Source organism: Glandiceps talaboti, chromosome 3 (genome assembly GCF_964340395.1).
Source record: "Glandiceps talaboti chromosome 3, keGlaTala1.1, whole genome shotgun sequence".
NCBI classification, from domain to species: Eukaryota; Metazoa; Hemichordata; class Enteropneusta; family Spengelidae; genus Glandiceps; species Glandiceps talaboti.
Window position 1 is genome coordinate 14,929,552 of NC_135551.1, and position 27,373 is coordinate 14,956,924.

Genomic DNA, 27,373 nt, shown 5'->3' on the forward strand with positions numbered 1-27,373 from the left:
CTATCGTACCGATAAAGTTTTGTGGCTGCCGATCACATCCCGGGTACAAGAAGCCGCTTCGTACTTCTTCACACTTGTTAGAACTATTTACGAATCATTAATAAATGGTGATAATGTATTCAAAAATTTCTTTAAATACTGGATTTATCGGACAGAAAGTCACATTTCCACAGTGTTCGATCACAGTGAAACATACAACTGCTTACTACGTAAACTATATAATCGTTACTAGTAATACTACCGTCCGAATCTACGTCTACTATCATCAACATGCCGAAGGAAAACATCGCTCCACGTTCCCGTTCCCGTAGGATGGCCTACGATGCATCATTCAAGTTGAAGGTTCTTTCGAAGGCTGTCGAGTACGGCAGTAATCGAAAGGCAGCTTCGTTCTTTGGGGTCAATGAGAAGCAAGTTAGGGACTGGATGAAGAAGAAGGACCAGTTGGCTGTAGCGGCGAGGTCAGCGAAGCGACTTGGGGGTGGTGGAAGACCGGTCACAGACAGTGCGATGGATAGTCAACTCATCGACTGGATTGATGGTCAGCGTAAGAATGGCAACGCCGTCACTGGGAAACAGTTGCAACGACAAGCTATCAGAATGGCAAATGATCGTGGTTCAGCTGCCTTCAAAGCTTCAGATGGTTGGCTGCGTTCATTCAAGCGTCGTCACAGTCTGTCCACTAGAAAAAAGACGTCACTGGGCCAGAAGTTACCGCCAGATTACGAAGAGAAAATTATTCTATTTCACCGATTTGTCATCCAGTTAAGAGATAAACACCAGTATGAACTCTCCGACATTTACAATATGGATGAAACACCCCTGCGTTTCGATATGCCTGGCGAAAGGACATTAGAGCGATCCGGTGCCAAGTCAGTGCATATAAAAACAACGGGGTCAGAGAAAAAGGGCTTCACCGCCGTGTTGACAGTTGCTGCAGACGGTACCAAGCTAGCACCAACCATCATTTTCAAGGGGAAGAGGGACCAGAGTCACCTATCGATACAAGAGAAGCTAAGAGTTCGTGTTCAAGAGAAAGGCTATATTGATGAAAAAGGTGAGTTTCAATTTATAACATGTGTTTCATGTACCATTCTGTTCAGCTGTGATCACGAGCAAAGCATGGAGTTGTTTACATCGACGTGTTCTCAGTGCATGCAGTGGGCCTTATATCATATACAATGTATGATAATTATATGCTAATGTTTCGTGACGTTTCATGACGTGTATGCGTAACGGCCAATAATCGTTCGACGATCATTTAAATTTGTTTACGAGGTCATGAACGCAGTTCACCTTTCAACTTACGATGTCAATTTGGCGCTCCTTGCAATCGACCCAAACACTGATTTATACCGCCAAATCTTTCAACCTATATTTTTTCTGAACACGATCGTTTCAAAATATATGACATCGTTGTGTTTCTACCATTCCACAGGCTGCATTGACTACATCAGGAGAACCTTCCCAAGACTGAATGAAGATCGGCGGCGTCTACTTGTTTGGGATTCCTGTAGGGTTCATCTTACGGAAAGAGTAAAAGATGAGTTGCGTGACCGTAACATCGATGTTGCTGTCATTCCGGGCGGCCTTACCCCTCTCCTCCAGCCACTGGATGTTGGGTGTAACAAGCCTGTAAAAGACTCATTAAAAGACCTGTGGGACGAGTGGATGAAGAACGGAGAGGCAGAGTACACGCCAAGTGGGAAGAGGAGATGTCCAAGTAGGGAGATGGTGTTACAGTGGGTGCTGTCAGCGTGGGAAGATCTGAGTCCATCAACGGTGATACGGTCATTTTTGAAATGTGGAATTTCAAATCGTCCAGATGGGACAGAAGATGACCTCGTCTACGATGATTTAAGTACAGATGATGAGTCTGAGATAGATGAAGATCTGGCGGACCGTATTGCAGACATATTTGATTCAGACATAGAGTAACTTCGTCATGAGTATGGTGTGTACAGTAGTGATACAGTACACTGAGTCAAACGGCCCTTTTCAGGGCCAACACATCCTCCAAAAAGAGATACCAAAAACCACACTTATAATTTCATTCTTACACTTTGAAACTTCATAATAAAGTTTTCATATTGTGTTACAGATGTCCATTTTTCCATAACCGAGAGTTCGGGTGAATTTGTACCACATCCACATTTGGAAAAATTGAAAAGTCTATATTATAAGTCGCACCCCTAGTTCAAGAAAAAAAATTGGTTCTTTATTTTGCAACATTGTAACATAAGCCGCGGCTTATAATATGACTTTAACGGTAGTCTGTATGGTATGTCATGTCAGGGCGCCCTCACACATTGGCCAAACGCCTTTCACAAGCAAAGCCATTGAGGGCCAAGCCACACGACATATTTTACAACCTACATGTAGTGTCCAGTGATTTGCAAAGCTTTACTTTGCATAGCTTAAATGATTTTTGCATTTTTCATGACTTACTTCTGGGCCATGATTTTATGATTGTATCTAAGACTTTATTTCTGTAATCTGTGTAAAACCTTGCGTTTTTTGCATGAATAGTTTGCAATAGGTATCAATAGTTTTCAAAAGGTACCTCCATTTTAATAGTAAGTGCATGTTGTATTTTTATCTAAAAATGAAAATTTTTATTAATATCAAATGTCTTTCAACTTAGGAACATAGAGGGGGAAATCCATTCTGGCCCCAGTAGCTGTAACCATGACAATCAGGCTATTGTATTGTGTAGCTGTAACCATGACAGTCAGGCTATGTATTTGTATTGTGTAGCTGTAACCATGACAGTCAGCGTATTGTATTGTGTAGCTGTAACCATGACAGTCAGGCTATTGTATTGTGTAGCTGTAACCATGACAGTCAGCGTATTGTATTGTGTGTCCGTTAAAGCTGCACTGGCTGCATCTTGAGTATTATATTTTCGATCAGAAAACCAACACTATATGCACTGAAATTTGTTAAAATACCAATAATAAGACATAATTGTACATGTCAATTAGAGGTCTTTCAGTAGTACATGTATAGTAATAACAGTTGAAATTATGATTCCTTGGGGTGCTGATTTTTTTTTTTTAGTACAGACCCAAAAATCAATTTGAGTGAATATATTGCATCATACATCTACTGTTACACAAGTATGTTTTCCAACATGTGTTTCAATACTGTTCATGGTGTACAATATTACGAGTAAGTCTAACAAAACAGTTTTGTAAAAAGTTCAAGTTGCAGCAAGTGCACCTTTAAAGCAGGCCTATTGTAAATACACATTCTACAACCCAACTGATTGAGCTGTAGGCAAGAATGTAGAACAGTGGGCTGACTGGAAATATATACATAAGCCCCCCCCCCCCCCCCCCCAAAAAAAAATTGTTTCTGGTCAGGACAGTTTGTCTAAAATGTTGTGGCAACAAATTAAAAAAAAAAATTAAAAGCTCAACAAACCTATCACTCAGTCTACTATTTATGGCAGTTACTGTTCTTTTCATTAGTACTTTAGGGCAAGGTGTGTATGTGGGGCAGATATCATTTGCAGTTGTCTTCACTGAAGTAGGGAGGGTTATTTTTATCTTTACCCACGGATCTGCAGACTGCATGGGCCGAACATGCACACAAAAAAAGACCAACGCAGGGGTATTGAAGTGATGCACATGCTGACCAGAAACAATTCTTTCTCTTTTTTGGCCCAAGAATAAATATTTTTGGACTCTCAGTTTATGTTAAATATTAAATATTGCCACTTGCAGTCAGAAAATTAGTCTGAATAATCCCAAACTATATGCCAACATCTCGTTAGTATCGTGAGGGATGTACTGTAATGAATGTATCTGAAAGTTATTAATAGTGATTGTCATTCACAGTAAAAACTTACTGTAGATAGCTCCTGGGGCTTTGTAATCATACTTGGTTTTCTGAGAATTATCCAATACCTTGATTGGGAGGAACACAGTGTGACGAGTTTTAACAGCAATGCACTGAGTATATTTTATCTACTTACATACTTACAAATAACAAATATAGCAATTGTGAAAATAGATAGTGTTTGTATTACAAGGGACTCCATTGTGGAATTAGTATTGTTAATTGTATTCAGACCATTTCCTAATCTAGCTGCTAGTGCTAGACCATTAGGCAATTCTTCTAACTTTAAAAATGACCAGAAGTCACATAGTGCTGAAGGTGTTGTCGAGTTCTTGCCCGAGAGCTGCACAATAGAGGTACTATCATCCTTAACCTTAGTTCAGCCACCTTCTGCATGCAGGTCTGAGCCCTACTACAAGACTAAGCATTTCCAACCTTTGCATATTTATATCAGTCTCCGTTGACCAGTGTGCCATCCAATTTAAAAAAAAAAAAAAAAACTATTTTCTTTGTTATGAGTCACAATTAGGTTTAACTCTGATTCCGATAGTGAACACCAACTATGATGGGTCTCAAGAAACTGACTGTGTGTTGAGTAAAGTCATGATGTTGACCAAGATTGAATGATTGATATTTTAATAACACACCCAGACAAAATTCTATATCGGGTAATGAGAATTTAACGGTGGTTTAAAGTTGCAGTAGCACATCTATTTTCACATTTGCTGTCAAAGAAATACAAGTGTATCAACCATCACAGAAATATCAAATATAACACTAGTCATATTTCCATCCTCATCACTTAATTAAACAAAATCAAATTCTTGATATTATAAATTTAAACCATAAATTAACCGAATTTTGCATCTAGTCTATAGATAACAAAAAGAATGAATTAATAAGCTACCATTCACTGCCATTACCCCTCAGGATGTTTTTCTAAGTTTGTCATTTTATTGCAGTTTGTGTTGAAGTGTTTTTGTATTTGCTATTTATAATGATATTAAACATATAGACTGTTACATGTGGTGTGTATGTCTCTTTATTTCACATTGTAGTATGTGAAGGTATGTATACTCCTAACAGCGACTGTGGTTGGAATTGTACAGGTCTGTAGCACACTTAGTTTTTCATTATTTCACATCCTTTTTATTGTGCTTCTACTCAGTTTATTTGGATTGTCAATGACTTGTACATGATGTACCAGTATATCTCTACACTACTAGACCTTCTGAAATACTCCTGTACGTGAAGCACTTTTTACCCATGTATCTCAACAACATAGCTTTGTTCTCAATCTCTTAAATATTCTTGAGCGCAAAAGACATCAATAGTTCATCCATATTTGTGCATTCGGTGCTCCCCCTTCCCCCCTTCCCCTCACCAAGCACATCAACAACTTGGTGTAACACTTCCCAGAGTTTAAGTTAACTGACATCCTATGTTGAAATGGGTACAAAAGGGAGATCAGTTCAGACATGATATCCAATCACATGGGGTAGGGGATACCAACTACAAGTAACATTATATTGGTGAAGGTAATTTCAGGTTTATGGAGAAACCAGGGCGGGCGATGCAATTTGTGTAGAATAACTTGCATGCCATTCATTGGTACTTTTTAAGTTGCCAGATTCAAAGATTGTTAGAACTGTCCTGCATATGAAGACACAACAGATGGTGTCGAGATAATTTGCCAATTTGGAATTTAAAAGTTACTATTGTACGAGATGTTACAAAACAAATCTTGGTCTGCCAGTTGTTACCCTGGCAGATACAACAGTGATAATCTCTATTGAATGGACGTTGGTTTAATTATAGTCTCAGTAGGGAGGTGTCCCAGAAAACGACTTTATTTAGAGTTTTATGAACTTGCAGTGCTGTTTTGGGACTTCCAATGTTTACACTATCTTGATCACAGGGTGATTAGAATAGCACAACAGAGGAACCACTATCACCCACTTGTGTAATCTACCACATTGAAGATTTAGTTTGCATCTCTCTCAGTAAAGTGAAGGCTGGCTTACCAGTGTCGTATGTGTTGCATATCTTCTTGTTGTCCATTCAATACACATCCTAATTACCTGCCTCAAATATCAGACTTTTGAATTTTTATATTCACACTTTATTCTGAGGTTTTATAGCAAATTTACATAACTACAAGAAATTCTGACATACATGTATGGTTGCTACTTGTAATCTACAGTTAAGAGGGACTTTCCAAGTTGCAGTTTACTTCTACAATCCATCCAATCCTGGCTGAGACATTGCAATATTGCCCCTACTTGTATTGCAAGCCAACACAGACACAAACTCAAACTACTATAGCAACAGGTTGATTAGCCTGAATGATTTGGTCATTTCTGCTAAAAAAAAAATAATGTGCAGTTCTGATTACACTCCATTTTAGAATAGGTGGGATAGGTAGATTTTTTTTATTGTATTTTTTTTTTACACACGAGTGTCTGTCTACTTCAGGTGGTTCCGTTTTCCATTGTTTTCCATATGGTCTCTGTGTTATTCTCTCATCAGATGTACAACCATTACAGATTGGAAGAACAGTTTTATAGTGTCTTTTTAAGTTGATGTCAATTTTCGCATCCACTATGATTTCCCGCAAATCTTCACAATTTTCACGGTTATTACTTTTTTCTCAAATAAGTAAAAAAAAAAAATAGTCTAGGGTCGGCAGTGAAAAGCTAGGTGGGCAACGGGTAACCAGAACCACACAATTTTTTTCATCAGGCCTTATGTAGTCAATGTGGGTAGCAAGTGAATACATAAGTGAACCAACGACTGGACCTTTCAGTCTATAGGTCAATATAAGCAGTCTGTTGGATCTTGATGCACTTCCACTCACAGTAGGATGATAATTCTGATAGTTAAAGTTTCTCAAGTGGAGGTATATTCAACCTCTTTCTGTATTAAAGCTGCACTGGCTGCAACTGGGATTGAGGTATCAAAGACATTGTATCTGCTAATTAGTGGTCAATATTATCCGTAGGTGGTGTTCAAAGTTCAAATTTTGAGCAAAAGCTTGGTTTTGAATCTGTCACCATGTTAAAACTGCACTAGTTTGTAACTGTAGTATCGTTTTTCGATCAGACAACCACAATCTATTCACTAAAAAGTGTTAAAATACCAATAATCAGATATTGTTAGTCAGTGGTCGATCTTATCCATTAGTACTGTCATAATAGGTTTAATCATAATCTCCATTGAGGGCACCGATTTTTGGGTATGGACCTAAAAATCATTTTGATATGATTTATCAAGTATACAGCTACAAAACACATGGTCACTTATAGGTGATTCAATACTGTTCAGAGTGTGCGATATTATGAGTATGTTATTGTATCTAGCAAAACATTTTCAAAAAAATATGTTCAGTCTCAGCTAGTACAGCTTTAACACAATCTTGATTACAGGTTGATTATATCCACAAAACGAAGACACTGCTATCATTCACCTGTGTAGTCTACCACATGCAACAACAGTTTTAGTTTGTGTCTATCTTAGTTTGCTGATAGTTTACTCTCCCTACTAATACATACAACAAGGGATATTAACACTTTCATCAGCAATATTGGGATTCTGAAGGGGCTTGGCCAAACATTCACTCGTGTAGAAATACAGCATATGATATCTGTGTTAGTTTATTCATAGTTTTGTTTGGACAGGATTACATGAAAGTGTTTTCAATCATACAACTGATTGATCTGTAGTACTTGCATTGATCTGATTGTCAATGATGCCATCATTTAGTCCTGCATGTCACTCAACTTACTATGTTTGGGCAATGTTTACAACATAAAATAAGTTAATCAGGTAATCAATTCTAAATGAAATTCATGTGAAAATCAAGTCATGTGTAGGCCAATATAGTATAAGTTTACAATAACTTAATGCAGGCAAACTCCGTGGTCCATATCATACCAATCTACCAACTTTACCTTACACATTCATCTCTGATGGTTTAGTCCCATAGTTTATCATGGTCAACTCCTTCACAGTAAGGGTGAGTAAACTAGATGGGCTACATCATACCAATCTGCCAATTCTACCCTACACATCTGTCTCTGATGGTTTCGTCCCACAGTTTAACATGATTGGACTGCACTGCAATATGTGTACCCACTCTACCCCGTGTTTGTATCTTTTGATGGTTTAATCTAGTGGTAAACAATAGCTTACTGGGCTAATGCATACTATAGGGGTGTCAAGTCACAATACTCATTAACTTTGTTTCCTCTACACCAAGTAATTCTTTATCCTATTCTATCCTATGGATTTGTCTCTGATGTTTTAACCTAAGGGTTAACAATCGATGGACCAGTTCATACTACTAATGTAATGCAATAAGGGGATTGAGAGTAGGAACATTACTTCATCTTAATGCACACTCTGTACTTTTGATAGACAACTTTCTCTCGATGTACTCGCTTGTACTTTGGTAGATCACTTTATCTTGATGCAATTGCTGCACTTTGCACATGTGTCTGCAATGACTAAATCAACAACCTGGCAAACAGATGGACTGGGAGACTTCACTGAAATGTGGGTGATCACATTCAGAACTAAGTCCCCTCTCTATTTTCATTTCATGAATTGTTACTGATAGTTTCATTCAAAAGTTTGTTAGAGATGGACCAGTTAATTCCACTTTAGTAGGGTTGAGCAGATATCCTGCTCCACCCTAAACACTTGTCTCATATGATTGAATCCAATACAGTCTACAAAGGATGAACTGGGTTAATTCCACTGGAATCGGGGTGAGAGTCAATTGACAATGTGTGCTACCCTAAACACTCTTCTCACGATGGTTTATTCCTGTAGTCTAGAATGAATAAACTGGGTAATTCCATTGCAATTCAGGTGAGTAGATTTACAAGTTGTGTCATAGTCATATTTTGGCAAACATTGACTGCATGTCTTTAAGGCTGTATTCACTAGCTATAGATAATGCATGGTCCATTGCATGAACATTCACCAACAGCTTTATAACGGTCTTCATTGTTTCTCTGTAAAAGGACAAAATATTTCCATTTGAATGATTATACCATGAACAAACCATTTAGAACAAAAAATATGGAATATATACTCTGGTCGTTCTAGGTCACGACAACATGCATCTATGTCATGACAACACATGCATTACATCACTGGTTCTGCTGTGTTCGAAATATGAGACAAAACGTCAAAATTACAATTACTTTAACTAATTTTTCTATGATATAATTACTGGTGCTGGTATAATTATTATGTTATTCATCAATATTTTTCTTCATTCAACCGGAAAATACTCATGACGTAATAAGGGTTGTCACTACTCGTCTATTGACTCTTAGCGACAAAGACCCCTTAGGTCACTCGTATTTTCCTTGGCTGAACGAAGAAAATTATTGGGGAATAACATCTAATTACGTCTTGGGGAATATTTAACACCAGTTACACTGTAGCACATACCCAATGCTGCCAGAAGTGATTCAATATACAATGCATACTGCAAGCTTTATGTAAATCGAGGTCACTATGGGTCACTAGTCCATAACATGTGACATGATCTAAGCCAATCACTGAAGGCTGTATGAAAACAATGTCTTATAATGTATGCTAGTACTTCAGACTTCAAAATGATAACTGCAGCAAAATTCTATAACTAAATTCACAATATTTGAGAGAATACTTACTTTGTTCTCCTCTTATCAATGTCCGATCCACCAGCTGCATTTAAATGCACAGTACTGACTGTATGCTGTAAATACCGACAAAGATTTTCTAATTGTCTCAGTGTTGAGTCACCCTCTAAGTTGGCAAACCACTGTCTTGGGAATGTAGACACAATCTGTAAATACAAGGTTAAAGATATATAATATATACATGTATATACATATATACAATGAAACTGTAACTGATGTTTTTTTCTCAAAACATTTTTGAGACTCAAAATATTTTTGCTAAAATTTGGAAAACCTGAGACGGAAATTTAATAAAAGATATACATGTATACACAATGAAACTGTAAATGGCATTTTTTTTCTCAAAACATTTTTGCTAACTCATAATATTTTTGCTAAAATTTGGAAACCCTAGGGTGGAAAATTTGATAAAATTTGCATTATTCCAATACCATAATGACAATAGTAAAGATACAGACAGATAGGAACAAAAATATATTTATTACATTTAAGTTGTCAAACTATGGGAGTAGAGTGTAAAATTCATCCTCACGTACAATTGTTAGCTTATGATTATAAACAAGAGCACCCACCAACAAAGAGGAATCTTTCTGTCTAACTCTAGGAGTTGGTCACAGGTTTTGAATTCCAGTTGGCCCTATCCACCAGTGACCAGCATCAGCAGAACCCTGGGGGAGTTACAGTACACTTACCCGTTGACATTTTGTGATACTTTCTTCATTGACATCAGAGTTTTGTAAAGATAGTAGTAGGTACCTATTCAGTAAACCATCTAGAGCCAGTTCTTGTAGAACACTTGATGACACTATACCATTCCATAACAGAATATCACCTAATAACTGGAGATGAAATGTAAATCTGATAAAATTCTATGCAACCAACAAGTTATCTATATAAAGTATAAAGTATTTGTACTAAGAATGGAAGCTATGTTAGGAGTACGTAACATACACTTTTATCTTGCATTTCTTCTTTCTCTCTTCTGATTTCAACAGATGAATTTGTTTAGACTCTCTCCCCAGTCCTCGGGAGCATTGCTATTAGCTGCTTTGTATATGTAATATCTACCAAATAATTGTACTGGAATATCCTTGTCTTGTGGGCCCTCATCGACTACATAGGGCTAATCATTTGTTTACGTAATGTTGCAGTAACTCATCCAACAAATTATAAGCCCTTCCTAGTCAATGAGGGCCCACAGTACAAGGATATTCAGGTACAAGGATATTCAGGTACAATGATGTGGTAGATATTGGTACGTACAAAACAGTCCTTTCAGAGACTTGATGCTCCGGGGACTGTGAGAGAGTCTAGAATTTGTTATGTATTGTTTTTCACTTAGATTGTACAAATATTTCTAACTATAAGAGAATATTTACCCTTTGTAAAATATGACATTTTAATATAAATAAATTATGTAGTTACCACTAAGATTAAAATGTCAACAGAAGGAAATGATTGTGACGATATATGTCAGTATATGAGATTTCACAACTACTTTATGAAACAAGATTGTACATGATATCTGCTAGACAAACGAGTACCATATTAATAAAACACATTTTTCTGATGAAAAGATGATGATTTGACATACCTTAACACATGACCAAAACTGTCTTTGAAGGAAAGTGTTGGCACCTGATGCCTTGTTTTCAAGCAAACTGTAATAAAAAGGAATCAAACAGTATTATATTGACTAGATCATACATGTATGTGCTGATTCATCATGGACGCCCTACTGAAATAAAATTTTACAACTAATGGTACCTGACAAAGACATCAATTTGGTATTTAACGCTAGTTGAGAAAGGCCAATGTTACATTTCATTCTAATGTTTACAATTAAGGATGACATGCATGTTCTGAGGTTATTTTTGTCGAAAAAAATGTTTTTACCAACTCTTGACCTTTGAACATTCATCTCATCCATAATCACACTCATTTTACATTCAATTCAATAATTATGTAAAATGTTAAAAGTCTCAAACTTCGAGGATGAGATCACATTATTTTCTAACATGTTTTTCTAGAACTTTTGTTTCACATAGTATGTTTAATATATCGGTATGGACGATAACTAGTTATGGCATGTACAGAAAGACAAAAGTATTGTATAGACCTTAACAAATGACAAATGTTGCAGCTCTTAAGGCTTGATCAAATTAGAGTATCCATAATACTTACATTTTAGGAAATAATGGCACATATACATCATCATCAAGTGTCTTCCTCATTCTACCTACAATGGCCTTTAATAAATTCTGAAATGAGAGAACATACTAGATTTGAGTATCATATATTTGAGTTGTTCCACTCAGAGAGTGAAATGAAGGGGAGTATCATGTCAAGGGTTGGACATTTCTTCATAAACACTGTACTGACCCAAACTTAAATATCGATATTACATGTACATGCAGTTGATATCACTTGAAGGGTTGGACAACTTTTCAATAAACACTGCACGACCCAAACTTAAAATACAGCATGATAATCTCTTTTTACTGTGTTGAAATGAAGTTTATATGCTGATAATTAATAGCAAAAGGATTTGTCAATAATAAGTGGACAATATCTACCATTTTCATTTCATAGATAGTAATATTCTCTTTGGAATCTAAACAACACAGGGTCCACTTGTACACAAGTCACTTTTTTTTCCTGAATTTTGTGTTTCTAAGTCACAAAATGTCTCTATTACCTGTGTATATTTATTATCAGCTGAGACTGTCGGATACTCCTCGGCTATCCTGTGCACAAAGTTTACCAGTCTCTGTGTCTGTGTTGATGACATAGGATCCCATACATGCTCTACTAAATCTGGAAATGATAAAATGATGGAAATTAGGATACATTCCCTGTATGTTACTGTTAGACATGGATTTGAACATTTGTAAAATGAAAGATAATGCATAGACTACATATATACGATAAGTTGTGTCATTCTGCTCTCATTGTCTTCATCTTTCCAACCTGAATGGGGTTGGCCTATGTGTGAGGATGCCCTGACATCATGTACCTTACAGACTAGATACACTCTAAAGCTTGAAAAACAGTTTGTGAAAATAAGCCACAAATAGTCAAAAACTATATCAAATTTCCTCCATCTATGCATGATGAGGGTATTACAATTTTGACAAAACAGCTGTTTTACAGATCTAGAAGAAAAATCAAATTCGGATGAAAACAGTTTTGTTTTCTTTTGTTTTGTTGTGGCATGCTCTTGTACTTTGGTAGTCTACATGTTCTTGTACTCTTTGTCTTTTTCGGGTTTTTGGTTTATAAAGCTAAAGGAAAAGCTGGTCTTGACAAAAAAAATGACCCAACAACATGCATGTAATTCATACCATCATGGGACCACAGTAATTAGCTATCAATCAGCAACTGTGGGACTCAACCATTACGGTTTTTGAAGAATATCAAATGACACTGTATGTTTTAAACAATCATCATGTACCTATTATTATGCATTATAAGTTATCAATTTTATTGTTTTTTTCTCTTTCTATCTATCTACCTTGCATTTTTATTTACATGTATTAAATGCCACACAATGAATCTCACTAATGGGAATGTTGACTTACATGTTAACTTGGGAAGAACTACTTTTTCCAGCAGACTTGGCATAAGTTTGACATCAGGATCTTCTTTTTCTATACCTTCACCTTCCCTGAACCCATAAAACATTAGTGATTCAAACCATTCCATGTGTTCAAAATCTGGACAATTTGCCTGCGGTCAAAAATAGATATTATCAACATTTATTGTTCTTACATCTACATGTTGTAACAATAGCTAATCACGGTCAGACAAAATTCAGACTTTTGAAATGAAGTGCGCCCTCTAGAGATGAAACATAGCACAGAAAAATGGATGATTAAAAGTCATAGATCACTTCTACTATCACACCTTCTTGAACATTTGATAACACCATCACCCATTACTCCAACCTCCCCCCCCCCCCCCCCCCAACTCCCACCACCACCACCGCCTGCCCTATCCCACCCCACTGGCACACCTTGTCTCATGCATCAGGTAAACAGAAAGCCTTGTACTAATACAAGGAAGCACTATCAGATCACACACAAACTACGTACCTCTAATGGATTCCAGCTAAGTAATTGTAACCTAACGAATGGAGAGAATAATTTTGGCAGACATAACGCTATGTAGGCTTCAGTATAAGTTTCTGAGAAGGCGTACTTCCATTTCTCAAAGTGTGGTTTGATACCATTGAAAGTTGAAAACTCATCAACTACATCTTCAAATAAAGTTCTGGAACATTCCAGCAGTCTCTCTGTAAGAAAAATAATAGGATACCCATAGTAAGTGTTGCCATTTTCTTGAACATCTGTAATTTATTTGGTATTGATAAACTATATCTGATACAATGTGATGACATGGAGTTATTTCTACTACTACTCCTTAAATGCCAAACTTTTAGTTATATGAATATACAAGATAAATTACAGTATTTAAAGCCTGATACCCTATATTTAGGGTGTAATTACATGGAGTTTCAGAAATGAAGTCATTAAAGGGTTAATGACACAACATTTCTCATTAATAGTAATACCACAAACTTTCTTCAAGAGGCTTTCTACTGCAGGGAACACACCATCTTACAATTGATACATGTGACAATTATTTTATATATGTATGTATGTATTTATTTATTGATTTATTTATTTATATTATTATACTGTGTGTCTTATAAGTCAGAGGGATGGATGTGGCTCATTCTCTCATACTGTAAGTACTGTATTTATTATTTGATAAGTCCACATTGAACACTTTAATAAACAAACAACAATAAACAACTGTTGTACCTTTTTCAGCTTGAAAGCTGGCAATCTCACTGTCAGGTACTTCATCATCACTTGATATACCCTCATAATGGCCTTGATCAGTACCTTGGAACTGTCTAGCTCTCCGCCGCCTTGCTCTGAAAACAACAATCATTAGCATTGCAAGATTCAGATTGTGAAAGTTTCCAAAACATTATACTGTATTGTCTGTTTCCTTTTGTAATGGATTGCTATAAATATAACTATGTAGGGTCTATGCTATAACTATGTATTGTCTGTTTCCTTTTGTAATGGATTGCTATAAATATAACTATGTAGGGTCTATGCTATAACTATGTTTTGAAGTCAGTGTATGCATGACACCATATACATTCACTTTTTTTTACATTACACTCTAAAGGACCATATTTAGGTTCATCTGTGAATGACAAGGGTATCTGTTTCTTACAGGAGTGTGCTACAGCATGTTTGAGCTTCTCTTGCATGCTTTCTAACAGTGCAAAGTTAAAGCAGCTCATGCAGAATGGAAATGCAGTATTTCTGAAATCGTGCGAGACATTTCACATTAGCCAATTGGGGATGTTATCAAGAGATTCACAGAATGGCAAGTAAGGACTGGGAAAAGAAGAGGCAGACAAAAAAGGAGATGGAGAAATGAAATAACCATGTACATGAATACGGCAACATGGAGTAAAATGACAAAGGACAGACGAGAATGGAAATTGCTGGAGGGCTTCACCCAACATTGGATGAACATAGCCTCAACTAACTACTTAAATCTATCATTTTGCTGTAAATGAGCACCAAAATGGCTCGACCCTTTAACCTTTTGCTAAGAAGTTTGATTCTTTTAATGCAACATCAGATCAGCAACATCTACATGTATAGCCATTTCATATTCAGATTCTACTCTTCTTACCTTCTAGCCTCTCTCTCTGCTTGTCGTCTTTGTTTAGCATTACTTTCCCTGCTATTCCTATCTCTACCATGGGCATCTAAGTTGGGAGCAGAGGCAGCCTTCGTACCCTTCATAGTAAAATCCTCCGATTGGTCTTTGATATCTTCCTGACGTCTCTGGACTAGTTTACTTGATCTTTGCTTCAACCCATTGTGTATCTGAGTCTCTAGTGAATTAATCACAGGTACCTAAATCACAGAGACAAAAAATTTCCAATGAGTATGCCAGGAACGGGTTTCTGTTTTGTCACCAACAGCACACAATTGGTACAGTTACACTTACCAGTAGTTTAAGATGAGAGCATCTCATCATAGACCCTACATATACATAGGGTCTATGATTTCATGCATCACATACTACATGTATACCCAATCATGTAAAATGAAATTTCACTGGTATTTCATTCTGGTTACATTTCAAATTTACGTATTTTGTTGATTCGCTTATGAACTCGGTACGATGTCTGAATGTTTTCAAACAATATTTGTCTGTACCTATTTTCCACTCACCTTCAAAGCCTAGGAATAAATGCAATCTGATTAAAATCCAATGCTTTCATTCTAGATAAATTGCCATCTTTAGACTCTGAGGTACATTTTGCTTTATAATCTAATTACTTACAAATTTCTCATATTTTGATGAAACAATATGATACACTCGACTTGTTTTAGCCCCAAAAGTTGATATATGAATTTAATGAAATGAGCTGAATGACAAATATACACTTTTAATGCCCTGGTGTTCAGTTTGATGTGTTTATTACATGTAGCTATGAAACTACTGTGACACATTTATACTCATACACTGTAACACACACACACACACACACACACACACACACACACACACACACACACACACACACACACAGTCAGATTTCATTGACAATCCATCAAATGAAAAGAGTATACTGCTACTAGTTAGTTTGCATAAGGTCGAGTATTAAACAGTTTAAGACAAAATCCACCCAAATACTTGCAGTCTGTATTCTGATAGATATTGATCCTATAGTAAATGGTGTTTTGAGTTTTAGTAAAATTAGTAACATATGTTGAGTAAAATGATAACTTTTTGTGTGAAATACAGTTTGAGTAAAATGATAACTTTTCATGTGAAATACAATTTTAGTATCTTGGCAAAATTACACTCCTATGGACGTCCTCAAGTGTGAATATTTTAAGAATTCTGATTTCTTGAAAATCAAATGACAACATTACTTGGACACTTACATATACTGTTAGTTTTGAACAGCACACCAAGGGTTAGGAGGAGAACAACATAATTGGCCCTCTAAACAATAGAGTTTATGATTTATGTAAATTGGTGAAAATGTGTTACTAAGAGAGGGAGAAACGATGGCAGAGATACATCATGGCAGATCCATGTGAAAGCTGCTAGCACTTTGTTTACTAAAACTGAAACTTTTTTACAGAGAGAGACAACCATCCAAGAGCACACTTTTAAGAGAAAGAAAAAAAAACATCAATAATATTCCCAGCCCCGATTCCACAAAGATAGACACATCATCCCAACCCGTAGCACATTGTCATCATCACAAATCGCTATGGAGACGCACCTTCGCGTTGAGACACTCTACCAAGTCTCTCACATACCCCCTCATCTCTTGAAAGAACTTGTACTGCAACTCCAAGTCTCCAAACGATGACTTCAGCCTCACTGTGCTTTCTTCAGATGACGACAGATTGTCCTGGACCTGATCCATCTCTCTCTGGTGTGCACGGTGGACTTGGTCCAGACCATCAAACCTATAAATTATGGTTTGTGGGAAGCAAAAGGAAGTGTTTCGTCTTTGAGACCTATCAACTTTAAACCCCTATCATGTATAGATACATCTGTAAGCTAGCTAGCATAGGAAATGTTGTGTAGCATTCAGACACTAATACATGTTGGCTGGTGGTCCTATGACTTTTTAGCTGACGTTATTATGATAGCTAATTCTATCATAGTGTTAAACTAATGAATCAGTTACTAACAGCATTGTAAAGCCAGCATGTCGATGCTTGCCTATATTCTAAAACTAAACTGTGTTTGAATTCTACCTAAGTGCTCTGATGCTAAGCTGACACACATGATTATTCAAAATATAAATAAAATACCTCATCAACTTTCCCTCTAGTAATACGACAATGATGTACGCGAGACAAAAAAGAGTTTAGAGCAATGATTTCTGGACAGCTGCAAGACAAGTACAGGCAAATGCGGTCCCCATAAATCATGAGCTTTTTTGCTCACAATATTGTTTCTTTTAGGAATCATTACTTTGAATAGAATGAAATGTTGGCAATTTGTTCTCATTTTCACTATCTCTAGAACACATCAGTGAAAACATGCACACAAGGGCATCTGAAAATTATAACTTATTTTGGCTTGTTTTCCCATGGCAAACTCATCGAGTATTTTGGAGGGGTATCGGTTACCTCATTCCACTAACTAGCCTGCTTTAAAGTCACCTAAAACTCATGTATTCTTTATACTGCCTGCACCCCATTATCAAAATATTTTGCATCTATATAACAAAGTAAAACAAACATACAAAACAATTACAATGACCTATTACTCAAAGTCTGAATTAAGAAATAGGACAAATATCACAAGCATAATATGGTTGCTATAGCAACTGTAGCCCTATTGCAACAACTTCTGATTGGTTCAATTTAAATCCCAAAAGACTCTCTCTTTAGAACTGAGCTGACACATTTCCCTTAGATCATATAGATGTAACGGAATTCACAACTGAATCACAAATCCATGTGTGACCTGACCATGGCCATGACCCACAGATTCAACATGTCTTTACAGAGTGAATTTCGAAATGTAAAATCTAACGCTGGCAAACTGAATTTGGAAATATAACATTTGTGTATGCAACCTGAATTTGATTATATGTGAAATCCACTGATGTACACTGAATTTGGACACATGAAATCTGATCATGTAAACTGAATTTGGAAAAATGAAATTTGAATATCATGCATGTTGAATTTGAATATATATGCAATTCATTTATGCAAACTGAATTTGGAAAATGAGATGTTAATATCATTATATGAGAACCGAATTTGGGTGCTGATAGACTGTGAACTGTATTTGCATGTGTAAAACCTGTCATGTATAGTCAGTAGGGTAGAAAGTCATAAAAGTGGGACTCATGGACTGTTTTAGAGGAAGATGCACACTTTAGAAACTAAATATGTCATCACCCATACAAAGAGTCAACCCATCCAAGTACTGGTGTCAAACCATGTAAGTTTTGGGGGAGTGGTTTAAACCAACGAAGTTTTGGGTGGGGGTGGGGTTAAAACCAACCAAGTTTTGGGTGGGGTGGGTTTTAAACCAACCATGTGTTGGGGATCAAACACAGATAAACATATCTACCTGTCCTTCAGTTGTTTTTTAACCTGATCTAAAGTAACAGAGGGTAATTCTTTAGGAGGCATAATAACCGAGAGATTTTGTGTAGGACTGTCTGTCGTGTTACTGGCAACTGTGAATGGATTAATGCTCATCAGTGGTTTAGGTAGTCCAGTGGTGTTACTGTACATTCCCTGTGGTTGGCCATAGTCATAACTTGCAAAGATATACGAAGAGGAAGATGACGGCTGTTCCTCTGATGAATTCTGGATCTACAAAGATAACAATAGGAAGTGATAAATAGTTCTCGTTACATGACCACGAGTTCTAACAACTTGAGAGTAACTACATGTATCTGCCTGTTCGGGTTAACACAATAAGTTTACTCATCGAAGCTGACACATCCAGGTCTATGCTTTACCACTGCAACATCAACTGTGTTTGTGAGAAACCATTGCTAAAATCTTGAACTAACAACCAACATATAAGTTTACTGTCTGAAAGTAGAAAACCTAAACAATGTCGTCACCATCTTTCAATAAGTTCCCACCTTTCAACTCTTTAAATAAATGGAATTATGACCATTTTGAGTTCTCACTTGATGCACCTAAACTATGTCCAAGGGTCCAACAAACTGCTATTTTCCATTCCAATGCCATATTATATGACTCAACCATGAACCCTAGTGGTGACCATTTTTGACAAACTGTCAACCATAATATTTATCAGATGTATACATTCCTGCTATCGGACATGATTGGCCAAGACAGGTTCAAATCTCAATCGATGGTAATTTACTATACTGAACTGCTTGTGTATAATCAAACTTTACGTAAATGTGTCAAATAAAGAATGGAAAAAGCCTGAAGACTTAATTGAGTAAGTGTGTGTCTTGTCTAATTTCATGAGTATTAACAATTACCTGTGGTACACTTGTTCCTTTCTTGATTTGTTCTTGCTCCCATCTTTGTAGTTCTTCGTCGTGTTCCTTCTCACTTTCATCACTATCAACTATAAAGAGAAATGGTGATTGTCATAAACTAGGCAATTCCTTCATATGGTACAAAAAGGTAAGGCTATTCTGTAACGTCTATGAACCATACTCATTGACCATTCATTCTTGCATAACCTATTATACATGTATTTTAGCAATTTCAATGGGAATGTGTACTCGATCCCCACTAGTCTACATGTATGCATACGGTATCAAATCTGTGACATGCAGCCAACAAGTACAGACATAAATTCTGCACACAAGTTGACAAAACTACATGTGACATTACTACAGCAAATGAACTATTAGCACACTAAGATAGATACAAACTAAAACTATTGTTGTTGCATGCTGTAGATTACACAAGTGAGTGATAGCAGTACCTTGTTTACATATGTATGTGAATATAATCATTATCTTGTCAAGACAGTGTAAACACTGAATGATGGTGAATGTGCCACCACTCGAGAAAAGCTTGCTATAAGAAATGCCGCCAGCCTACTGCAAATATAACTATATCCATTGATAGCTTACATGTATATCAACATGTCACAATAGACCTGTCCTCATTTGAATCAGTTTTGAACCGATTCAAACTAAACCGATGCATTTAAACAGATTGGAAATTGCAATAGTTTTAGTTTGTGTCTATTGTTTGTTAGGTTGCCAATATTTGATCTGCTGTTGTCATAACTGTTGAATGCTGACCACTATGATAAGAATGCTGATATGAAAATCTATAACCAACCTTCACCAATGGCTTGCATAACACGTTGCCGCTGGGAAAGTTCCGGTACAACGGTGAAACTAATCCTTTCATCATCATCATCACCTTCTTCTTCATTATCACTTCTATCATTGTCGTCATCTCGGACCAATCTAGATGAACTGTTTTCAAACCTTTGTGTATCATCTATTGGGATGTAACTGTCTCCCAATTCTCTGGCTAATTGTCTTCTCTTCCTAGCAGCATGAATCATGGCTGCATCTGGGATCACACCTAGGTACAAAATTTGACACAGCGAAAGGATACATTACTTGCTAACTTGACAATAATCTGCTGTTCACTCCTGTAGCACTATGCACACTACTGTTTGAAAAACCTAACATTGAAAAATGTTAAAGTCATACTGGTGCATTTGAAATACAATTTTATTGAAGGAAGTGTCAGCATTCCTCAAGATCTTTCCTTGGAATTCCGACACATGTATGACTCAAAATTTCACAATTTAAATTTGTTATCCTATCTAGTATCAGGATGTGTATCTATTCAATTGCACAGCAAATGTGTGATTAAAGTACCTGCACAAAAAGGACTTTGTTTGTACAGAGGTTTATATAGGTGAACACTAATAAAGCTATCATAGTCTGCTACAATATACAAAACAGAGCTGGTCTGTAAATGAGGACTGCAACAGAGGAACTATTAAAAAGTAATATGATTCTGGATAAACAATTCCAATGCAATGCTCTCCCTACAATTTTTTCACAAAAGGGCGGAGTTAGTGACAAGGATCCTGGAAAGAAAAATATACGATGTAGCAAAAACACTGTATATAGCAAGTCATGTCAACAGACGTAAGTAAACCCCAATATTTATCATTATTACCTACACCAGCAAATATCATCTTGTGGATACACTGATCCCAAAAAAATTGAGAATACATGTAAATTGAAGGTCCATACCTGGCGGAAGGTTACTGAATGGTGGTTTGAAGTCGTCATCATTGTCATCACCTTCATTCACACCAGTATGTGTTGTCGCTTTCCCATTTGACACTTCACTACCTTTCTTCCACTGTGAAGATTTCACTGCTGTGTTTACCCTTGCCTCAGGAGGCTTGAACGTCATATTTTCATTCGGTTTGCCCTTATCTTTGTCTTCTTTTCGTTTTTCTTTAAATTTTTTCACATGTTTTTTGTTATGTTGTGGTTTCTTTATTTGAAATGTTTCTTCTTCTGCAAGACAAAAATGGTGTTCATGACATGTTATTCATCAATCAACCAATCAAATTAAATTTATATACAAATGTAGCACAAATCCCCAGCAGAATGTTCTGTTGAGAAGTGTTGAATGGTTATTGCATGTCATTGCTAAGTTATATATTTGTAAACTGCTTGGTTGATATCTTCAACACTACACTTGTTCACAGTATAGGTTCTGTAATACATGTATTTCATATCATGAATGTCACCAGTTAGATGGTATACTTGACATGGTCATGGAGGTATCATGCAATAATGGAATGACTAGCTGCAATAATTGTGCTGGTTGCTGTGATTTTGAAGGTTGTTTTTTTGTGTGTGTTTTTTTTGTGTTTTTTTTGTTCTGACATTTACATGGAACATAATTAATGTTGGTGTTGGGAAATGTCCGATTTTTGGCAGGCATGGTGTAATTTAGCAGAAAAATTCACCCACCTTTGCAATTCAGATCAGAATCGATTCTGTCTATTTGCATTTACGTTACAGGAATGGTAGCGTTTGCTTCCTGTTAAACATCACATCATGGATTTAATATTGAGACTCAATAATAGATCCATGATCACATCAACAAAATGCACAAAAACGGCAGAAAACCCTTCAAAATCACAGCAAACGCTGGTTATTGCAGCTACTCCATAACCTGATGTCCATTTTATCGAGATAAGTACTTATTATCAGTGTAAATCTAGGCATGTGAGGAAGGGTTTATTTTGCACCCTAGTCCTGCCTGCAGACGGTGTACTGACAATGTCAGAATCCAGTCCCCACTTACTGGGCTTACTACTCGTCTGCAAGCAGGACTATTTTCACCCCCATGTCCTCTAATCTACATAAAAACACACGAGCAATTAGATAATATTTCAATATTACTGAGAGCATTAGGAAGAGTACAGTGGGAACCATTGTTCTAAAATACACCTGAGCTACGTTGCCGGTACGTCAACAGCCTGGACAGTGTTGTGGTACGCACTCCAGACGAAAGTCACGAAACTCACTCCACGTGTGACCCAATTCAATGCAGTAACATTTACGTTGCATTCGTCTTTCCATTACACCGACACATCGAATCTAAACACCCACCTTCTTCATCTTCAAAACTCAGTAAATTACTCGACGAAGTCCTCGATGCAATTCCTTCACCTGCTATCTTGTGTTCGTTTCGTTTCTTCATTTTACCCAAACTTGTTGCTGTAGGAAGCGGTGTATCAACGTCCATCGAATCATCGATAAATGGAATTTTATCTTCTTTTTTCGCGTCTTCATCTTCGCTACTGTCACCTCTTTTTCTCAAGTTAACGTTTTTTCTTTTCTTAAACATTTTAGTCATCTAATTTCAACGACAAAACGAAAAATGTCCTAAAATATTATCTTTCGATCATTACAGAGATTTCTATGATGGCGGGACGATTCTCGGTTTACGCGAGATCGCGGGGATTTGCGAGAACTATTTATTATTTTCAACTTGTATATTCGTACAAGTAATAGCTAGCAACGACGACCGCGAGTGAAAAATATGTAAACAAGCATTGTTATCACTTGATTACAAATGCAATTGGTCAAATATTATAAAAACTAAAAAATACCCGTAATTTTATAAAAGTTACATAATTCATGAAAATTTTCATAGTATATGACTAGAAGAAAGGCTCTGAAAAAAATCAACTAGAGCGTGGGTGAGAAAAGGTCAGCTGACTTTTGTTTAGTCAGGTGACTCATGATCATCACGGGTCTATAAAATTACAAACGCGATCAGCTGAGCTTCATTCACACACCTCGAAGTTATCTGTGCACTGACTCCAAAACCCGATCTTAGCACAATCAGACAATCATGGCTATGACTGGCGGAATGAAACCTGCGGAACAAGCAACGGCAGATGTCCAGGAACTTATAAATGCGGTGAGAAATTGTTTGTGCTTCAAGTTCAACTTTGTTATCCATGTCATTGATACAATTATTATTTCACCGTTGTCCAGAACTACACTTGCCTGCGATGAATAGGGTGTGGTGTTCAACATTTAGAGTTTAAAGACCTTAGAATGCTGATTATATTTTTTTTCTCTCGATATAACTCTGTAAACAAGTTCACTTGACCTGTTCTTCACTATTGACTGTATCATCAGTCATCATTGAAACAGTTATACTAATCGGCCCCACACTAGTAATAACCAATATTGCCAATATATTGTTGTCCCATAGGTCAGAAGTGCAGCTGAAGAAAAGTCAGGAAGAGCATTTGGCGCCTATGAAGCAAAGGCGTATTCAACCCAACTTGTGAATGGGGTCAACTATTTTGTCAAGGTAATTTAATTATTTTATTTATTGATTACTCATCGATTTAATTCTAGACAATGGAGGGGCATAATACATTGTTTATGAACTGAGATCTGTCAATGACAATGTGGAGGTCAATTACGGGTCATCAAGGTCGAAACATATGATTTGTTGTGTCAGCTATATTTAGACAATACTAATGGGACTCAAACGTGTCCTTGTTAAAAAAAAGGAAGTCCATTGATATCGGTATGATGTAAACAATATGCTGATAATACAAGTATTAAGGTCAGCTTGGCATTGTTTCAGGTGGACGTCAATTGGAATTATTGACACTTGGTATTTATACGAGTGTGTGTTTTTCACATTTTCCATTATACGTTATTGTTCCTAATTTTGCCATTGTTGTGCTTGAGATATAATATGTTGATTCTGCATAATTTTCCTTGGCTGAATGAAGAAGGCCACTTAGGGCACTCATGTTTTCCTTGGCTAAATGAAGAAGGCCACTTAGGGCACTCATATTTTCCTTGGCTAAATGAAGAAGGCCACTTAGGGCTCTCATATTTTCCTTGGCTAAATGGAGAAGAATATTGGGGAATATCATCTAATTGTAATATTTAAATACATCTCCTTCTGTTTATCCCACAACTACAGGTTCACACTGGAGATGACAAATATGTGCACATCAGACTCCACAAAGCTTTCAGTGGTACGGTTACCTTTTCCAATTTACAAGATGAGAAAATAGAAACAGATGAACTTGTGTATTTTTGAGAATTCCTCAAAACATGCTGATGTTATTATTTGGCTGAAATATACATTCAGTGACTGTCTTTTATGTCTTCAGTTTATGTATACATAATCAAGTAATATGTTTTGTGTACTTTTCTTTTGAAAATGTTACATATGATTTCTTTTTAATGCAAACTTTTCATTATATTGTGATTGTTAGAGTGGGAATTGTCATTTATAGTTTTGATTTTTTTCAGACTTGTAATTTTCAGAATGCAATTTTGATATCATTTTATTTAACTTCAAAGCATATTTGCTTACCAAGTGCAAAGTGTTAATCACAGTGTTGTGATAATAAAAGATACAGATTTGTAATATGAATAATTATTATCATGTGAATATTTTGGGGGTGGAATGATATTTATTTCAATAATATGTATTATTTCAACCATGATGTTCAAATAATTAGCTATACTTTGCCATAGAACAACTTGCCACTTCATTCCAAGACATTTGAAAAAGAGAAAAGTAGTAATATTTTTTTCCTTTTCTTAAATTTGTTTTATGGTCTTTAATTATTTTGATGCTGCATTTTCAAAAGCAGAAGTAGTTTAAGTCTGTTTTTTCATATTTTTTTTTTGCAAAATGATAACAAATACAAAAACATTGTATTTCTCATTAACATGGCCAGTAGACTGAAGGTTCTGTATTTCTTTACCACTGTTTGTTCAATTTATTCCTCATGTTCCTTCAACAACAACAACAAATAAAAACTTCCTTCTTAACTTCTGCTTGAATAATGGTGAACATCTACTGCCAAAATAATAGTGAAAATTTGACAGTCGACCAAAATCTCAATGTTTCCAATGAGTACTGTGTGAGGACGCCCTCAAGCACAAAAACTTGTCCATCTTTGTAAAGTCTCAAATCATAGCCTCTCCATCAGGGAGAGTGTATGGTGAGATCTAGTATCACATAGAGAATTTTTTACAGACCGTTTATTCGTCTATTTCTTTCCATTCCTGGTTTCATTTTTACTTTCTTTCATTTTGATATTTTGATCAAATAAAGATATCAAAAATTAATATGGAATGCACTGACTGTGATTCTTTTCTTTGTGATTGTAGAATGGATGCTCATTTTCAAGGAAATAGAATGTCTAAAATTTGTTCAACATACAAAATAGAGAAGTCGAGAATTTATTCAGTTGTTTTTCATCAATTGTAAGTGGAATATCATATTTTACATAACGTTCAAATTGCTGATAAAAATAAGACACTGGTACCGGCATTTCAAATTCCACAAATTTTTTTACAGTTTTTCTCGGGTACTGCTTCTAGTTCATTTCTATTCCTATTACACACAATAGTCTCCCAAATGCTTGGGATTAAGAAAATGTTTAATCCGCCGATTTTTTCGTCTTGTTCTGCATTATTACTCTGATCGCTTGTCTGTCAGTACTGTACAGTGTATATCTAGAAAACTCTACAACTTTGACTTGGAGTTAGAATTTTGCTACATAGAACTACAAATTGAATATTCATCTTTACGGCCGGGATATGGATTCTGCGGACCGGGGTTGCGCGGCGAAAGGTCCCGACTTTACGAGGGCCCGTAAGACCGATGTGATTATAGGTATATGATAATGTATATCTTAATACTTTAAATTTGTTCTATGCATAGAAATCACAGTAAATTTAAACGAACACACGCTTCAAGTTGCAGATGGCTTTGTGCATGCAATAGCGTCCCCAAGGTATAAAATCCATTGAAACGTAAGTTTATTTTCGTAAACATCCTTGTTTCTTACTTTAATTCAAAGTGTGCTGTGTGTTGAATCAATGAAACACCTTGAAGGGATGGGTTGCGGATCATCTCTTCCATTATGTATAGGAATTATTCAATAAAATCTTTACTGGCAACTCATCATGAGCCACGTGGGTGATTTAAGATTTGTTAGGTATAAATTTATTGGTTCGCAGACTGTACTAAACGACGCCTTATAAAAAAAAAACACTTCGAAAAATATGTTGCCCTCTTTATATTTTGACCTATTTTATACATTGAAGTCGTCAATAATAAATAAAGTGCATAAAATCAGCTCTCGAGAGATGTTTTATGTCAATCACGACACGTCACCTTGCATGTCTGGTGACATAATTTCGTTGGTTATACCATCTGTTCGTTTTCTTTAAGTATTCAAATATATATTCTTCCTTAAATGTGTACATGTTGGGGGGGGGGAGGGTTATTGGTAATGAGTGTTGTGTTTCTATTGTATATATGTCGGCATACTACTATATCTTGTTGAATATTGTACATGAACCACATGTACATTTTATATAATCCGTGACAACAAGTGGCCAAGTGATGCACCCATTGAAAATCCAGATCTGTGTAGAATATAGATATTTAGGCAAAACGTTACGCATTCTATGATTAATATTAGTTACAAGCGTGTCAGTTCATTTATATACACGTATACTAATGACACGTGACACTAAAATGACTATAGTATTTGATTTCGAGGCGACATATCAGACACTGTCTTTATGGGAAGTAAAGTTTAGTACTGAATCTGTATGCATGTATATTTTAATCCAGGTGAGGCATTCTATTCTCTGAGAATGACACTGGAATCAAAAGCAAACGACAATACACTAGAAAATAACACACACACACACACACACACACACACACACACAGACAGAC

At 36.2% G+C, this 27,373-nt stretch overlaps 2 protein-coding genes across 2 annotated transcripts; one reads left to right on the forward strand and one right to left on the reverse strand.

Annotated features, from left to right (window-relative positions):
• Positions 1-6,033: 6,033 nt before the first annotated feature.
• LOC144453932 (PAX3- and PAX7-binding protein 1-like) lies at positions 6,034-23,041 on the reverse strand. The gene is made up of 16 exons (XM_078145303.1): positions 22,735-23,041; positions 21,355-21,627; positions 20,417-20,668; positions 19,597-19,685; positions 18,699-18,946; positions 16,879-17,068; positions 15,264-15,490; positions 14,366-14,481; positions 13,634-13,833; positions 13,121-13,268; positions 12,238-12,356; positions 11,724-11,800; positions 11,134-11,200; positions 10,232-10,378; positions 9,531-9,685; positions 6,034-8,861 (listed from the first exon to the last, which is right to left on the reverse strand). The coding sequence occupies exons 1-16, from the start codon at positions 22,979-22,981 to the stop codon at positions 8,744-8,746; spliced, it is 2,673 nt and encodes an 890-aa protein (XP_078001429.1). The 5' UTR covers positions 22,982-23,041; the 3' UTR covers positions 6,034-8,743.
• A 352-nt stretch (positions 23,042-23,393) lies between these two features.
• Positions 23,394-25,746, forward strand: LOC144432619 (cystatin-A2-like). The gene is made up of 3 exons (XM_078120880.1): positions 23,394-23,551; positions 23,852-23,953; positions 24,584-25,746. The coding sequence occupies exons 1-3, from the start codon at positions 23,483-23,485 to the stop codon at positions 24,701-24,703; spliced, it is 291 nt and encodes a 96-aa protein (XP_077977006.1). The 5' UTR covers positions 23,394-23,482; the 3' UTR covers positions 24,704-25,746.
• Positions 25,747-27,373: the final 1,627 nt, after the last annotated feature.

Bases quoted from the DNA above. Each gene is read 5' to 3' on its own strand.
- LOC144453932 (XM_078145303.1), bottom strand. From the start codon at position 22,981: ATGACTAAAATGTTTAAGAAAAGAAAAAACGTTAACTTGAGAAAAAGA. The intron at 20,669-21,354 runs GTATGGACCTTC...TTTTGTACCTAG, and splicing joins ATTCAGTAACCTTCCGCCAG to GTGTGATCCCAGATGCAGCC. The intron at 17,069-18,698 runs GTAGATATGTTT...CATAATTTATAG, and splicing joins AAAAAACAACTGAAGGACAG to GTTTGATGGTCTGGACCAAG.
- LOC144432619 (XM_078120880.1), top strand. From the start codon at position 23,483: ATGGCTATGACTGGCGGAATGAAACCTGCGGAACAAGCAACGGCAGAT. The intron at 23,552-23,851 runs GTGAGAAATTGT...GTTGTCCCATAG, and splicing joins TCCAGGAACTTATAAATGCG to GTCAGAAGTGCAGCTGAAGA. The intron at 23,954-24,583 runs GTAATTTAATTA...CCACAACTACAG, and splicing joins GGGTCAACTATTTTGTCAAG to GTTCACACTGGAGATGACAA.